Genomic DNA, 12,528 nt, shown 5'->3' with positions numbered 1-12,528 from the left:
GTTACACAGCTACACAGAATTTTAGTTTATAATTACAATTCCCATGAAGTGGACTCATTAATGAAATGAAAATTCAGCCTCTATATTCTTAAATGAGCTGAGGAAAAAAAAGTGAAAATCGCCAAACTAAGTAAAAAAGTAAGTTAATTACAAAGTGATCATGGAATATTATTATTAAATTAAAGGAATAACAGTTAACTGCAACAAAAAAAGAGATGATTTAGAGGAAAGATTTGTACAACCGCCCACAGCAGTATGACACAGGTTGCAAAACCTGAACACGCAGGAATCCACGAGAGTCATTAACTGATACAGTCCTAACCAAAATGAATAGATACGCCATTAATGTGTTAATAAATATTTTGGAAAGAGAATAGGTGTTTTAGGTGCTTGGGGTTGCTGACCTTTGCTGTGTTTATTACTGGGACAATGATGCATTATTAACACACAGCAGCTGTACCTGAACTGCTGCCATGAACATAATAGCCTTTTATAGCCATCAGGGGAGTGAGATAGGAGGCCTTTATTAACCACTAGACATGATTAGCACATTATGTGAACTTTAGTAGGCAAATTATCTCTTATTGAAATATAATGTTGGTTATCACTAATCGTAAACATGATTTGAAAAACTTCTCGATGCAAAACTAAGATTTTTATTACCTTTTCGAATATTATTAGTTAGGCCACTAAAAAAGAAGTTACTTTCCTTTGTTGAATCTGCAAAAACAACTATCATTGAGAAAGCTGCTAATGAAGAAAAAGACTGGCCTCATGTTTTTCAATAAAGATTACAAGTAGTTCTTAAAAAAAAAGACAGTTTGCTAATACATTTCCAAGGGTTAACTTGAAAAAAACCAACACAATGATTTACTTCAAAAAGCTTAATTTTTGGGAAAGATTATCCCATTAGCCTTCACAACTGAATACAGTCCATTATGAGCAGTCTTTTATGCCCCAGCAGAAAGTCATTAACATAAAATAAATCATTAGCTTTGATATTAAGCCTCTTCTATCTGCAGGTTTCTATGACTAATTTTTACAAGTGTGCCTGCCAAAAGATAAATTTTACTTTTTTTGAAAGGTTATCTTCTCTTTCCACTACTGTATCTCCTCTTACTGTTTATTATTTCTAGTTGATGCAAATATGATGCGTATATAAGAAACAAATGTTTTCTCTTACTCAAGAACACAGACTTTTGCATTTTTGGCAACTGCAACTGAAGTATGACTTCAGAGCCTGCCATGTGTAAAGCAGGGTAGAAATTACTGATTCTTTCTTCAAGGTGAACGATAAAGCATAAATGTGCATGTCTATATACATGTTAAGTTAAATTGAGACAATAGGAATTTACATGTATATGTAATCTTACTTTTTTGGCAGGCATTGTCTAGATCAATCTTGTGCCTCACATTGCAGACATCACATTTCCCTTACTGACACACTTCCTGAAGTAGAGGTTTCTGGTTTCAGAGTTCTGATTTCTTCTTGCATATAGAGTAAGGAACTGGAGTTCACTGTAGACTTCCTTAATGCAACACAAATATACCAGCTACAGTAGCTTCTATTTAACCTTTAGGACTATATAATTATGAACAACAGCAGGACACAGAACTCCCACGACAGTGGCTCACTTTCCATGACAGCAGTAGCTTTGAAAAAGCCACTTGTGCCACTTTTGACTGGTAGAGAGAGATTTAGCAGTCAAGAATGCAAATGTTAAAACATTCTGATGTTCCCTCTAACCTGGATTTATCAGATGCTCATGTAATTTAAATACGTTTAGCAATTTAGAAAGCAGTGTGTTTCTTGGAAGGAAACCATGTTAAAAGGGTCTACGGCAAATCTAATAGCAGCATAGCAATAAATACTAAATGAACAGTTCAGAAAGTGTCAGCATATGTGTAATCGAAAGAGAAGATATAAATATTAGTAGAGCCATATGAAATTCAAATGCTAAAAATACTACTTATTGCAAACAGAAGAAGCAGAAGAAAACCACAGACATTAGAAATGTCAGTTACATCAAGGTCTCTGCTGAAAAACTGTTTTAACTTTGAAGATCGAAGTCAAGAGCTAAACGTCTTATCCAGTGCACTAACTCATTAACCCACAACTGATCAAAACTGATGAACATGAAATGTGGATAGGACATTCCAGTGGAAGGGGAGGTGAAATTTCCTTCTGTACACTTGCTGCTGTGGAAGTGCAAACATCTGATGCTGCTGCTAACAGTATGCAAACCGTGCCTGACCATAGAATAATGAACTGTTCCCATTTTCCAACTGAATGCTGTAGGGAGAAATGTTACAACCAAGATCTAATTCAAATTAATGTGAATTCCATATCTTAAAGTATTTTGGTTGTTTGGCACTCTCATTGCAAGCCATGTTTCTGAGCAGTTTATAACTCAGCACTTTTAATAAAAAATTACTCTTTTTGCAGAAAATCTGTACCTAGTTTTAACAAAACACTGCCACCAAAATGATTTGATTTGGTGAGGCAATATTTAAAGTTAGCGTTTAAGTGTATGCAGCCCATGCAAGACATCCACAGAGCATGTGTTCACAAAAATAAACAGAGCTGTCACTAATTGCCACTGCTGCTGGTTCCAGCAGCCAAGGTCTGAACGGATGCAGGGACTCCCTCTCACCGTGAGAAGCGGTGCTTTCAGGTCACTCTTGAGCTGCACTGAGAGAGCAGTAAAAGGAAGCTTTTTGCTTCCACTGTTTAAGCTTTGTTACATCTGCCATCAATAAAGGATTTAAATATCCAAGAATTCTGATCTAAATCCTACCATGGTTAGGACGTTTCTCTGCTTACTACAAAACCATGTTTTAAACGTAGTCCACTTTCTGAAACTTATGTGCAGCGCTAATAAGATAAGAAAGTCCTTCCAAAATGGGAATCTGAGGGCAGGAAGGTGCTGCTAAAGTGTAATAATCCCCAATGGGCACCAATTCAACAGGAGCTGAGGTCGCCCAATCCTCCACACTGTCAAATCCCTAAGTCCCTAAATGAACACAGTTCCAGACGCTCCATGGTTTCCCCTAAACACCAACACATGCAATGTAGTGTTTAACAAATTCAGCATTCTTGATAGCTGACAGTTCTCACTTTTTTCAGCAGACCTCAAGTTAGGCTGGCTGAGGTACTCCACCAGAGACAGAACACCTCACTCTGATAAGAGAATAAAACATAGTTTCTCTCAAAGTAGTGAAGTTTGGCAGAAAGAAAGCAAAAAAATAAATAAATAAATAAATAAAATGGAATGACCATGACTGCTTTGGTTTATAAAACATCTCTGTGAAATACTCCTCAAAAGCACATGCATAAATTGTTTTCCATATTCCACTAAAATTGAGATCACTTCTTTCCTGAAACACAGAAATTTAAGTAGACATCTTTGAGTCTTGTCTCTAACTCTGAGGCAATTCTCTAAGGTCTCGTAGCGAATGGGAGGAAAGTCCATTTCATGTCTTCCTGCGTGATATTTTTGGAGACTAGCTACAATACATCAACAGTCAGTTCTAATGTAACTGTTTAATATTTTCAGCAGCACCAAAAACTTTAAAGTACGAGCCTAATGCATTAGAGGACAAAGTAGTCATCCAAGGAAAAAGGATGCCCAGAATATATAAACGGTGATGATGAGCATAATCTAACATTCTGGCAAAACATAAACATTTCAGCTTCAGAGCAATGACTCTAAAGAATTCTGAATCTCAGATTCAAACAGGAGAGTATCAAGCGTCTGGAAACAACGTACACTTTGTAAACAGCCAGGAAACATTTTAAAAAGGGCAGCCTCTAAGGTGGAATTCGGTTTAAAAAATAAATTATGATAAATGCTGTACATAAATATATGTGCTTTTGGTCCATGGAATCCTGATTGCTAGCAGGATTGTTACCGCTTACAACATACTGTATTCTATCTCTTTATCCCCTTTGTATCCAATGTCATTCTTCTTATTTTTTTTTTTCATTTGAAAAGGTTTTGCTTTCCTCCCTCTTTTTATTTTTGTCTGTATTCCCCTTTTTAAAAACAACTACAGTCTATCTTTCTACCTCTGCTGTCTGGCTGTATTTTTCCACTGCGCTGACAACTACTAGTGGATACAAGAAAGATGAGTTGTAGGCTCCTTTATTTTGAACTAGGTAGCAAATCACACAAGAATGTAGTGCATAATTCTGCAAAGCTAACCATTGGGAGCAGTAAAGACCATTATTTTCACCCTACTGTTGGCAGGGGTCAGCATCCCTGTCATTAACTGTGTCAAATTATAATTATGTAACTGCACTTTATGTGAGCAGATATCTGAAAACACCGTAAAGTTGCAAGTATGAAAATATACCAATCCTTCTTACAGCACTGACTGAGGCAGGCTTTAGAGGAGAAACTTCAGTATGGAAAGCCACAAGAATGTTATTTGTTGTTCTCTTCATAAACATTTAAACTTATTGTTTGACTTCTTCAAGTACCTTGAAATCTCTGACCATATTCTACCGTTGCATTAATACATTCTGATTACCGAAGTTATTTCTTTTTGTAACATGCAACTCAATTAGGGAATGTGATGTTTCCTAAAATAAACTTCCACCCAGCAGACTACTCCTATTAGCCAGTAAATGTCTGAAATGCAATTATGCTTCAAGTTTCAAGAGGCAAACGGTACGACCCCAGCTCTAAATCTGTCCATCCAGCATAAGAGCTCCACTATGTTATTTCAAAGGCTGACCTATATACTGCAGCATACCGTCCATTCTGTCTGTTTGTATAAGAGATACCTCACACAGTTGTCATAACCAACATTGTTTGCATTGTTCTTTTACTTTTCTCTCTCCATGGGTACTGCGAGAGAGACAAGGAAAAGCCTGCATGACAATATATGCACAGCATAATGAGCTTTCACAGCAGATAGAGAAATATTAGACTAAGATGCTTAGAGTGTTATTTTAGGTTTATGAAATAAAGATCTAAGCAGTCTTCTGAAACAAAGCCTGCCAACTGAAAATTGTAAGATAAGACATGAGCGTTTGAATCTACACTACTGCATTTTCCTTTGCCTACAGAAAACACACACTGACAGTATCATCAGTGCAAGTGCCTGGGTACTCACTCATATGATTTGGCCAATCATTTGGTAAGGAAAAAGCTACTAGAAAACTGAAAAGTTTAAGTACTTGTGGAATACTTTGCAAATAACCATCAGCTCAAGCAGATCTAAAATGTAAGGAATCACAGTCTTCCCTATTTGCAAAAGAAAGAAAAGAAAACAACAAACCCGCCACCTCAGTGGGCAAACAAGGGCCAAGGCCAGCAGCAAGCACCCAAAGCAAGTTTTTACTGTCTCCACAGGAAGCAAGAACCAGTCCCAGATGAGTTTTGTAGTGTTTAGCCAGAGGTAAGCAGCTGACGAAGACTACAACTCCAGTCCCAAACACGGACCCATCCCACTGCTGCACTCACCTCCTGCACCAGGAGAGATCAGCTGCAGACAGCCAACCCACCTTACCAGGGGGACATCCTGCAGGCCTCCCCTCCAGCTCCCCACACGCAGCAGGACGATGAGTGACAGAGCAATACCGGAACGTGACTGCATGTTTGGAACAAGTCAGAGAAGTTTTCGCAGCAATGTTAATCATGCTGGGTGAAGGGAGAGAGTGAAGGAGGTGAAAAATGAAATGTTCGGTAAATGTACGCCTCCAAGGGGCCTAAGCAAGCCTCCTTCGCCCTTTTAATGTAATCAATGGTCAGTGGCAAAGACATCTGAAAAAGACATTCATCCTATAGCCAGTACCTTATAGGAAACATTCCTGGTAAGTCTTCCAAGCAGAAAACATATGTCTTATGACTGTGCACTTTTAAGCACATTATCAGTTCAGGCAAAGTGAAATAGAAGAGTTGCAACTTGTCTCCAGAATGAGTGTCTCATTTGCATTTAAAAAGAACAGTTTGCTCCCTCATACATGGCATGACTTAAAAGAAGCTTTAACCAGCCAGTAAAGGCATTCCGAAAAACTACTTTCTAAATTAATTTATTCGAATTGCAGTGCAACCCACCAAAAGTGATTTAAGGAACTTAATTGGAAAATGATTTAATATATTAAAGTAATTCCTGATTTTCCAAAGCATTTAACTTTTAAATTAAATCTGGCCAGCTATCTCAAGAATGATGAGTGAAATGTGTATTCAAGTCATTACCTTCTTTTTGAAGCCTTAAATCACTGATAGGTTTAATAACGTTTGTCCAGTTTCACTGCCAAACGGGTCTTCAGACACTTTGGTACTTATGCCATTACTTCTAGCCTGGTCTTCTTACATGGCAACACTTTATGGTTACAAGGTGCAAAAACACAATAGAGAAAATAATGGCAAGTCGCAGATCAAGGGTAGCAGCCTGATATTACTCTGAGCACTTGAGCAAAAAATTAATACCCCCACACATGCTTATATGCATCTAGGCTCCTCCTGCTGAGCAAAGTTCACTCCTCGCACCAACTTCCGATCTATGGGGCAGGGGACAGAGACTGCCAAACACGGCTGAACGCTGCTAACAGCCATACCTCTAGGATCTGCCGAAATATCCTTAGGCACCCACCACAAAGGGCCAGATTTATCCCTGACTTCTATAACTCCATTGAGTGTATGCGAAATACAGTCAGGATGGGTTTGGTCCTTTCTGTTGCGATTGGTAGATGAGACCATGTGGGAAATCTTTCCTGAAAACTGAGAGGGTTTCACCCCGTCGCTGCTGCCCCTGCGCTTTAACACCGCTATCTCTTATTTCGCCGTTTATCTCCGAATCTGGGCAGCTGCCGGCGGGGAAGGAGACGGCTCACAACACCTTCCCAACACGTGAGCCCGGCGTGACACCGGGCAGCGCGGCACGGGGCTGCTCCGCAGGGTCCCACCGCCGGGATGCTCCCCGATACCCCGGTTCCTCCGAGGTCTCCCCTTCCCGCACCCGTGCCGCTGTGCCTCGCGCAGATTTGATGCGAGAACACACGTCTCTAAGCACACCTTGAGGGACAGCGCGTGCTGTAGGAGCGCTCGCACCTCCTGACGATTTCCTACGGGCAGCGTTCAATTCGTGCGCAAAGCCCGCTCCGTAAGAACAGAGAACGTGCAGCTCATGCATGCAGCCACAGAGGCAGCACCAATGCTCGCTCCCCACGGCCCCCTGCTCGAGAGCAAAAGTAAGGCGAAGTGCTCCGGGATGGCTGCACCCCAGTCCCGCAGCCCAGCCCGGTCCGGGCTGTGCGGTGACCCACACGGGGAGCGGGGACTGCCACCGGGCTCCGGAGGACACGGACTCTATGACAAGTTACTGAGGAACTGGCAAAGCGGGACAAAGTGAGCCCTTGTGCTGGACTGACTTGTCACCCTGTTTTACTGCGAATATACACACTGTATAGGTGTGTGTGTACACACACACATATATATATATATGTATATACACATACAGACGTATCTGTGTATATCTGTGTATACATGTACGCACACATATGTCACGGACACGCACACACACACACGCGCTCCCGGCACGGCCAAGCACCGCTCTGACACACGAGCTGCGGGGTTTGCGGTGGGGCACGGAGTTGCTCCGCGGACACGATCCCCGCTCACAGCAGCCCTGGAGATCCAAGTCCCCCGCACCGACACCACGCTGTTCCTCACCAACGGAACGTGCCATGGAAAATGCCCCCCCACCCTCCGATCCCCCGCCCCGGCCGCCCGCCCCCAAAGCGCTCCGGCTCTGAATTCGGGGTGCCCCTACCCCGTGGCCGCTGCCCGCCCGGGACTCCCGCAGCGCGGCTCAGCGCCCGCTCCGGCACCGAGACCGCAGCACAACCGACAGCGCGGAGAAAACCCCTCGGACGAAACAAAACGCGAGTCACCTTGTTGCAATAGTAGGGGTCCAGGCAGGGGGAAGGTCCCAAACAAGGCGTATCAGGAGCGGCCGCAGGCTGAGGAGGTGGTGAATAAAATCTTACGTCCATTTCACTCAAACATCAAGCAAACTCCTCTCCTTCTCTTTGGGTCGTTAATGTTGTTGGTGCAAAAAATAAAAAAAAATAAAAAAAAAGGGGGTGCGTGTGCGTGTGTGTGCGCGCGAGAGGAGGGGGTGGGGGGGTGTGCACACAACAGGGCTGAGAAGAATGAAAAAAAAATAAATAAAAAGAGGTGCCTGACTTCGGCAGTCAAAGAAACACCTTCCCTGCCTCACATCCGTTTGTGGTTTGTAAAAGAGAGGAGAGGAAAAAAAAAGAAAAAGAAAGAAAAAAAAAATCTCTTCCAAAAAAGCACCGGTCTGCAGATGTCTGCGAGAGAACCAACAAACCCTCCTTCCTCCCGGCAGGGCAGGTAACTTCAGCACTTATTGTTCCCCGCGCACCGGCGCCGGGGCGCTCGCTCCGTGCGTGCCGCGCTTTATGGGAGCCTCGGAGTTGCCTCGCGTCTCCCTCCCTCCCTCCCTGTCGCTCGTTCGCTCTCTCGCTCTGTTCTTTGCCCCTTCTTTCTTTCTTTTTTTTTTCTTTCTTTAATTTTTTGCTTGTTGTTAATTTGTTTTGTTTATTTGTTTGTTTCGATCGCTGTCGGTGTATTTAGTTGCAACCCCCCCCTTTCCAATCCCAGCCCCCCCTCCCCCCCCCCCCCCCCACCCTGAGGAGCGTGGCCGGGAAAAGCGGCAGCGGGGTTACCCCGCGCACCCCCGGGGGGAGCGGCGAGCAGTCCGCCCGCGCTGGGATGGCCGCCTGGCAAGGCACGGCACGGCCCGGCTCTGCGGGCGGCGGGGGACGCGGCGCTGCTCCGAGCGTGCTTCACACAAAGGGGCCGCCGAGGGAAGAGCCATTCACGGCCGCAGGGGACGGGGATGGGAGCCGCGGAGAGGGGGCGCTACCGCGCCCGCCATCCCGCCGCCGTCCCCGCCCTCTCCCGCCCGGCCCCCCGGCGCCGCCCGGCCCCCGCCGGTTACTATGGCGCCCCTTCCGCGCAGGCCCGGCCCGGTTAGGCCTGCAGCCGAGGGGTGCGGTCCTCAGGATGGCAGCCCGGGGTCGAGCGCAGGTTGGGCCGGTGCCCGCGTGCGAGAGCCCCCGGCACAGCTTCACCGCGTGGCTCGTTTGCCCTCCCCGCTGCTGTTTTGCACGCCTGTGGGTCATCCATTTGATCCTAATAGGTTAGGTGAGCCCTTCACTTCCTGTCCCGTCCGGACTTTGTGGTGTGAGAAATCCACTTGGGCGCCTCAGAGAGCAGGGAGCAAGTGGAAAGTGAAAAGAAGCACCCATGACGTGCAGCCTGAGCAGGGGTCTGAGCTGTGACTGCAGTGCTTGGCCCTTGGCTGAGCGATGGGTAGTGCTGACACTGCACACATCCTTTCTCACATAAGTCCCGAGCAGGGAAGCTCTTGGTGGGCAGATGTGGAAGAGCAGATGTGGAAGAAAGGAAGAACTAAATGGGGTGGTGAAAAAGGAGTAAAGTAGCTGCAGACAAAGATGCTAACAAAGGGAAGTTGGTAATCCACTGGTAGGAGAGACAGAGACTAAGTTGCAAAACGAGGTTTAGCAGGCTGCAGTGCAAAAACAGCAACTTCGAGGCACTATGAGCAGACTCACTGGACTCCTGCAGAGTCCCTGGTAGTTTTAGTCAGGACAGAAAGGATAAAAGAAAAAAAAAATAAACAGGAAGGGCACTATAGTGAGCTTAAATAATGCCATACTGGGAAACTGTATCATGAAATGAAAGGAATGCCTTTCTTTAAATTAAAACAAATTGGTGAGTGACACACAAACAGGCGCTGTTATCAATAGATCACATTAGCAAGAATGTTTATCAAGTACTCATGAACATTTCCATCTCAAAAAAAAAAACCAAAAAAACACAACACTCTGAAATCTAAGGAACTTTGAAGGATTCATAATGCGTATTTTTAAACAAAAGCGTCTTATAATCACTACAAATAAAACAAGTATTTCAAGGGGAAATACTGTTATTAAGGGGGAGCAAATCAGAAATTTCAGGGTGAAGAAATCACTGTGTGCGGCTCTATAATCAGTGACACAGATATTTTGATATTGAAAAAAGATTGTGTTAAGTCATGGCTTTCTTCCATGCCTAAAAACCTACTTTCTGTAAAGCTTAATTATCTGGAAAAAATATATAAGTAATGTAAAGAAAACTGTTTTGAATGAATTCTCAGGATAATTTAACCAAAAATATCTTAGAATATTCTTAGTTGTCAATTGAACACAAAGTACATGGTGTGGGTAAATATTTTATGCTATTTTATGCTACTACAAAAAATAAAGTTTTTTTAAAAGCTGTCAAAATTCCTCATGGCCTTGGAGAAAAGCTTGAAATCATGACCCAGAAGAAGCTCCAAAGAAAAAGAAATTAACATAATAAAAAAAATCCTTTATGAGTTTTTGGAGTCTGACTCATTATTTTGCATGTTTGGGATCAGACATTTTGAAAGTTAGAAAATCCTAAAAAAGAATTTCCTTTGCAAGAAATGTACTTGACGCTTGGCAGATATATCACTACTGCAAGTGGCTGATATGTGGACCATAATTTGACAAAGTGAATGGGAGACAGATTGCAGCTCTGTATTGAAAAGCTGCTGTTGAGAAACTTGTTATTCATGGGCCATGGATTATTTTTCAGCCTGTTGTAGAGAAAGATGGTAGAGATACTGCTTCTAGAAAAGTTGATCTGGGTGACTGCTGCATGCTAATGTAGAGCTGGAGATGTCAGTACTGGAGTGACTAGAACATATGATGACAGAAAATACAGATTTGGCTTTGTATTTGTATGAAATATTTCTGACGATTCCCTTAAGAAAGACTTCAAGTTCCAAGGAGTCTGAAGGAGTTTACAACTATACCATTTGCTTTGCACGGCACTTAAGTTATTTTCAGTACTTAATGATGCAGGCCCTGAGAGGTTATAAAATTTTTGCTGCTACTTACAGAGATGATTTAATCACTGAGATGGTAAAAACAGCTGATATTGGTGGCAGTTGAATGTACAGTTTATAAAAATTAAACAGCTATATGTATTAATCACTGAAATTAAACACGTTTGTTTTGTAGGGGACATATTTGCTGGGGTTTTCAGATTAGTGCATTTGTTCAGACTGGACTGACACTGTTAACACTATTGTGCATTTTTATTCCTCTATGGACTGCAAAGCCCTTTCCAGGAGAATTCAATGGCATACCAAACATTTCCGCTTCAGCTCATGTAGGTGCATTTTCTGGAAAAAAAAAAAAAAAAAAGGTTGCAGCAGACTAAAGAACATGAATCAGTTTTTAGAAGCTCGAAAGGAAAGAACCGTTGTTCAGAAGAGCACTGAGCTTTTAAAACCATTCAACATTCAAGTGAATGTCTCCAAAATAGTCTTGAAAGAGGTTTCTCGCCATTGTATGAGAAGAATGTCATTGCTTTTCTCACATAAATAGGAACAGGCACCTTGAGAAACATGATCTGTATCTGCAGATGCTAAAAAAGTTGTTATTCCTTTAAATGCTATCTCCTAGAGTGAGACTACATAGTATGAATATTCTCTATACAATGGAGAACTCATACAGAATTTGTGCCTAAGACCATTATGGATACAAAAAGCTTACAAAGCAGACTGGACAAAAGTTTCAAATGGATCTTGGGACCAACCATATCAACAAAAAATCTCTTCTGAGTTGAAAATAGCTGGAAGTAGACGCAGGAGGACAGAGAGTGGGAGAAGTATTGTTACATTGCCCTCAGCTTGGAGCTGTTGGAGGAGTGCTGGCTAGGTAGGCCCTTGTTGAGAACCATCTCATACATTCGCATGTTCTTATGGAGGCTCTGCAATGGTTGGGCTTTTAGAATTAAAAGGAGCTAGAAAGTTTGGCCAAGATGATATGTTACCTTGTCTGCCCTAATGGCTCACCTAGCTGCTCAGTCTGGTATATTATAATGGTGCCAACAGTTGTCAGTCATAAACCTTGCTGTCAGCCAAAAAGAGGTAAAAGCCTTTAAAAGAGAATCTAGACCAACATCTCTTATCTGTACCCAGTTTTATTTGGGATTTCCTGCCAAAGTATCTGACCATCTATTATAAAGGTAAGATTTCTTGGTTTTCTTAGGAAGAAACAGTTGTGAGACTATGACGATAGCATATTATTTATTATGCATAGACACCAAAAGACTCTCTTCATGAGGTTGGTTCATCTTTAAAGAAAAGCTTCCACCTACATTTTTAAGAGCAGCTGAATCGGAAAATACTTTAATTAATTAAGTAAGTAAGTAAGTAGTTAATATTTTTGTGGGCTGTACCTTGGGAGCCAAGAAGTCCAAATAAGCTAAAAGGGGGGGCCATGAGATTTTGCTGAGCGGGTCTCTCCTGCTGAAAATTTTGCTTTGCGTTCTGATGCACAGGACTATTTACTTTTCAGAACAAAGCTCAGTGCTCATCAATTTCTAGAGAGCAGTTAATTAAATAATAATGGGATGAGAGTCTATCCCTTTTGTTGACATCCTGTTTCAT

At 42.6% G+C, this 12,528-nt stretch overlaps 1 protein-coding gene across 2 annotated transcripts in view; it reads right to left on the bottom strand.

Annotated features, from left to right (window-relative positions):
• The window catches only part of TOX (thymocyte selection associated high mobility group box), a 223,847-nt gene extending 215,795 nt beyond the window's left edge, over window positions 1-8,052 (bottom strand). For both annotated transcript variants that reach the window (XM_065751909.1, XM_065751910.1), the window contains exon 1: window positions 7,904-8,052. In XM_065751909.1, coding sequence (XP_065607981.1) covers window positions 7,904-8,005 — 102 coding nt within the window. In that variant the 5' untranslated portion in view covers window positions 8,006-8,052. The remainder of the gene's footprint in view (window positions 1-7,903) is intronic.
• Between the last annotated feature and the right edge of the window lie 4,476 nt (window positions 8,053-12,528).

The sequence above is a fragment of the Cyrtonyx montezumae genome, unplaced genomic scaffold, assembly GCF_038088225.1.
Source record: "Cyrtonyx montezumae isolate F1298 unplaced genomic scaffold, pur_monq_1.0 scaffold_8, whole genome shotgun sequence".
NCBI classification, from domain to species: Eukaryota; Metazoa; Chordata; class Aves; order Galliformes; family Odontophoridae; genus Cyrtonyx; species Cyrtonyx montezumae.
This window is presented reverse-complemented; position numbering and strand designations above follow the sequence as displayed.